Below are 2568 nucleotides of genomic sequence, written 5' to 3' on the forward strand. Positions count from 1 at the left end.
TCACTAATAAAAATGAAGTTGTTCATCGAATTTTTATTTATAACCAACGACAAATATTTTACACAGAAGACAACAACATTCCAGTATCTCCTTTAACCCAAAAAAAAAAAAAAAAAACATTCCAGTATCTATACCTTAGGCTTTTGTCCTCCAAAAAAAAATGGGCTCAAAGTAGCTGACGTGTATATATATACTACAGTACCATACCCAAAATTGAAAGTGACATATTTTAACGAGATCTTGAAGACGACGACGAACCAGTCCCAGACCCAGCCGTTCCAAAGAACAGATCAGACAACTGATTCTCTATATCCTCAGGGGCAAACCTGACCAAAACTGCCAAATTTCTCTCTCTCCCCAAAGTGAGTTTATGCGTATTATAGAATTCCCGATACACCGGAACGAGCTTTCTCGCAATGGACATTTTGATGTCGTCTCGGAGCTTGCTATCCGGTACGACGCACACCGACTGCTTCCGGTGCGCCTGCTCGAACGCGTGGTTGAATCTCTTGAAACACTCCTTCACTTCGGCCGGCAAAATCACCGCTTTTGGATCCTCCGGGAGTGATTTGATGACGTGGTCCCATCCCAGCCGTTCGTAGTTCCATGAGAATTGTTTGACTTTGACTTCGTTCTTGGACAACCAATCGTCGCCGAGTAGATACTTGAGGTTCGATGTACGGACTTTGAAGATGACGTGCTGGAGATTGTTGGCTAAGAAGAGGTACGATAGAGCTACGTCTTTGTAGTGCTTTGCCTTGCTGTCGAGTTTGCAGAGGAGGACGAGGATGAGCCAAGCTAGCCGGAGAGAGATCGCCGGCGCAGGCGAATCGTCCGAATCGGAAGTGTCGAAGTAAGATTCCGGCAGGGACGATTTCGTCGGTGGTGGCGAGTCGGCGAGGATGTCGGCGAGTACGTTGCTGTAATCCGCGAGTAGGCAGAGGTGATTCATCACGTCGAGTGTCAGAGGATGAATTCCGCCGCCGGCGACGGCGGATTTCGATGTGTCCTTCTGGATTGACGATTCGAACTCGGTGAGCAAGGTCCGCACCGACTCACCGAGTTTGATCAGCGAGGTGACACATTGTGCTCGGACTACGGACGTTGATTCGAATGCGAAGATTGATTCTATCTCCGGCCAGTGATTGGAGACTGAAAGGTACATGTCGAGTAACCGGAACACTTTTTCCGGCGATTTCTTGCTGCTTTTGGCCACAATTTCTGGGAATCCAAACAGAAGCGTCGCTCCTTCTTTCGATATCTCTGTAAAGCAGGACTCTCTGATCGACTCTGACGATGTGAAGACGTGATCACAGAGAATTCTCTCTCCATTGAACAGCGTCTTCACTGCAATATTCACAGCATTCAACCAATTCTTGATCTTCATCTCCAGCAAATTCCAATCCGTCTTATGAACCTGCGACGAACTCAATTTTTCAACTCCGAGCCGATAGATTCCTTCATCGATGATCGATTTTCGTATAATGTTGTATATCTTCACACACTCCTTGCCATAACCAGAGGAGATCATACACTCGGCAATGGATCCCAAATCCGCCATGACGAAGTTGGAGACATGCTCGACCTCGGAGATTGAGTCGCTGGCGGTCCGGATCTCATCGTCATGTGTGTCGTCGTCCTCGTAATCGGACGTGCTGGATCGGGTGGAGGCAAGGGAGGATCGGGCAGAGACCGATTCGGGATCCAAATGAGCTCGATTCATGGATAAGATCTGATAGAACTCCTTCTGGAGTCGTTTCATAGCGATTTGCATGAGGTTTTGGGCTCGCACGAGCATGTCGGAGCTTGAATCTTCGTTGACGATGGAGTGCATCGCTTTCTGCAAATCGTTAACGCATTTGATGAAGTCTCTGGCCTCTTTTCGGTTCTCGTAGAAGAGAGAAGTGACTTTGGCGTAGGTTGAAGTTTCTGGATTCCATTTCATGATCATGGACTCGGCCGACTCGAGAGTCCGTTCCATGGCCGAGTCAGAGAAGCTCCGACTCGGGGTGGGAGGAGCGGTGATGCGGGCAGTTGAAGGGAAGTGAAAGAGGAAGGAAGACGACGACGTCTTGGAGGACGTGAAACAAAGGCTTCTCATTCCTTTCTTCGGCATAGTATATAGCTCAAATTATTAAGGACAGAGAAGAGAGGTAAGCTCTACTACCAAGCTTTGTGCGGGTAATGTGTGTGTGTGTCTTGTTATGAATAGGTTTGGAACTTTGGAGTTGTGGTGTGCGGAGGTTAATATATAGACGTAGATACAGGGAGGAGTCCGCAGTTTCGTCCGTTTTGAAATGTTGGGGTTGAGGGTGACTTTTTTAGGAGTGACTCACAAACGACTCCTCCGCGTTACACGTGGCTTTCAGAGGTCTAATACCGTAACTACCAATTACAATTAATTAAAAAAAAAAGGTGTATAAAGAAAGAAAATTTTGATTTTTTGTATTATTGACTTTTTGCAAGCTCGAGACTTGCATTTTTATGCAATTTTACAACTTGTACTAATTTACTAAACAATAAATTAATAAATGTGTTTTTTTTTTTTTAATGATAATAATACTTCAC

At 45.8% G+C, this 2568-nt stretch overlaps 1 protein-coding gene across 1 annotated transcript; it reads right to left on the bottom strand.

Annotated features, from left to right (window-relative positions):
* Positions 1–2273, bottom strand: LOC132293487 (exocyst complex component EXO70H1-like). The gene has a single exon (XM_059790997.1). The coding sequence runs from the start codon at positions 2114–2116 to the stop codon at positions 230–232; it is 1887 nt and encodes a 628-aa protein (XP_059646980.1). The 5' UTR covers positions 2117–2273; the 3' UTR covers positions 1–229.
* Positions 2274–2568: the final 295 nt, after the last annotated feature.

Source organism: Cornus florida, unplaced genomic scaffold, assembly GCF_030987335.1.
Source record: "Cornus florida cultivar Cherokee Brave unplaced genomic scaffold, ASM3098733v1 CherokeeBrave_3.0.0_Hap2_Chr02, whole genome shotgun sequence".
Taxonomy (NCBI): Eukaryota; Viridiplantae; Streptophyta; class Magnoliopsida; order Cornales; family Cornaceae; genus Cornus; species Cornus florida.

What these genes read in the sequence shown, in the direction of transcription:
- LOC132293487 (XM_059790997.1), bottom strand. Translation starts at nt 2,116, where the DNA reads ATGCCGAAGAAAGGAATGAGAAGCCTTTGTTTCACGTCCTCCAAGACG.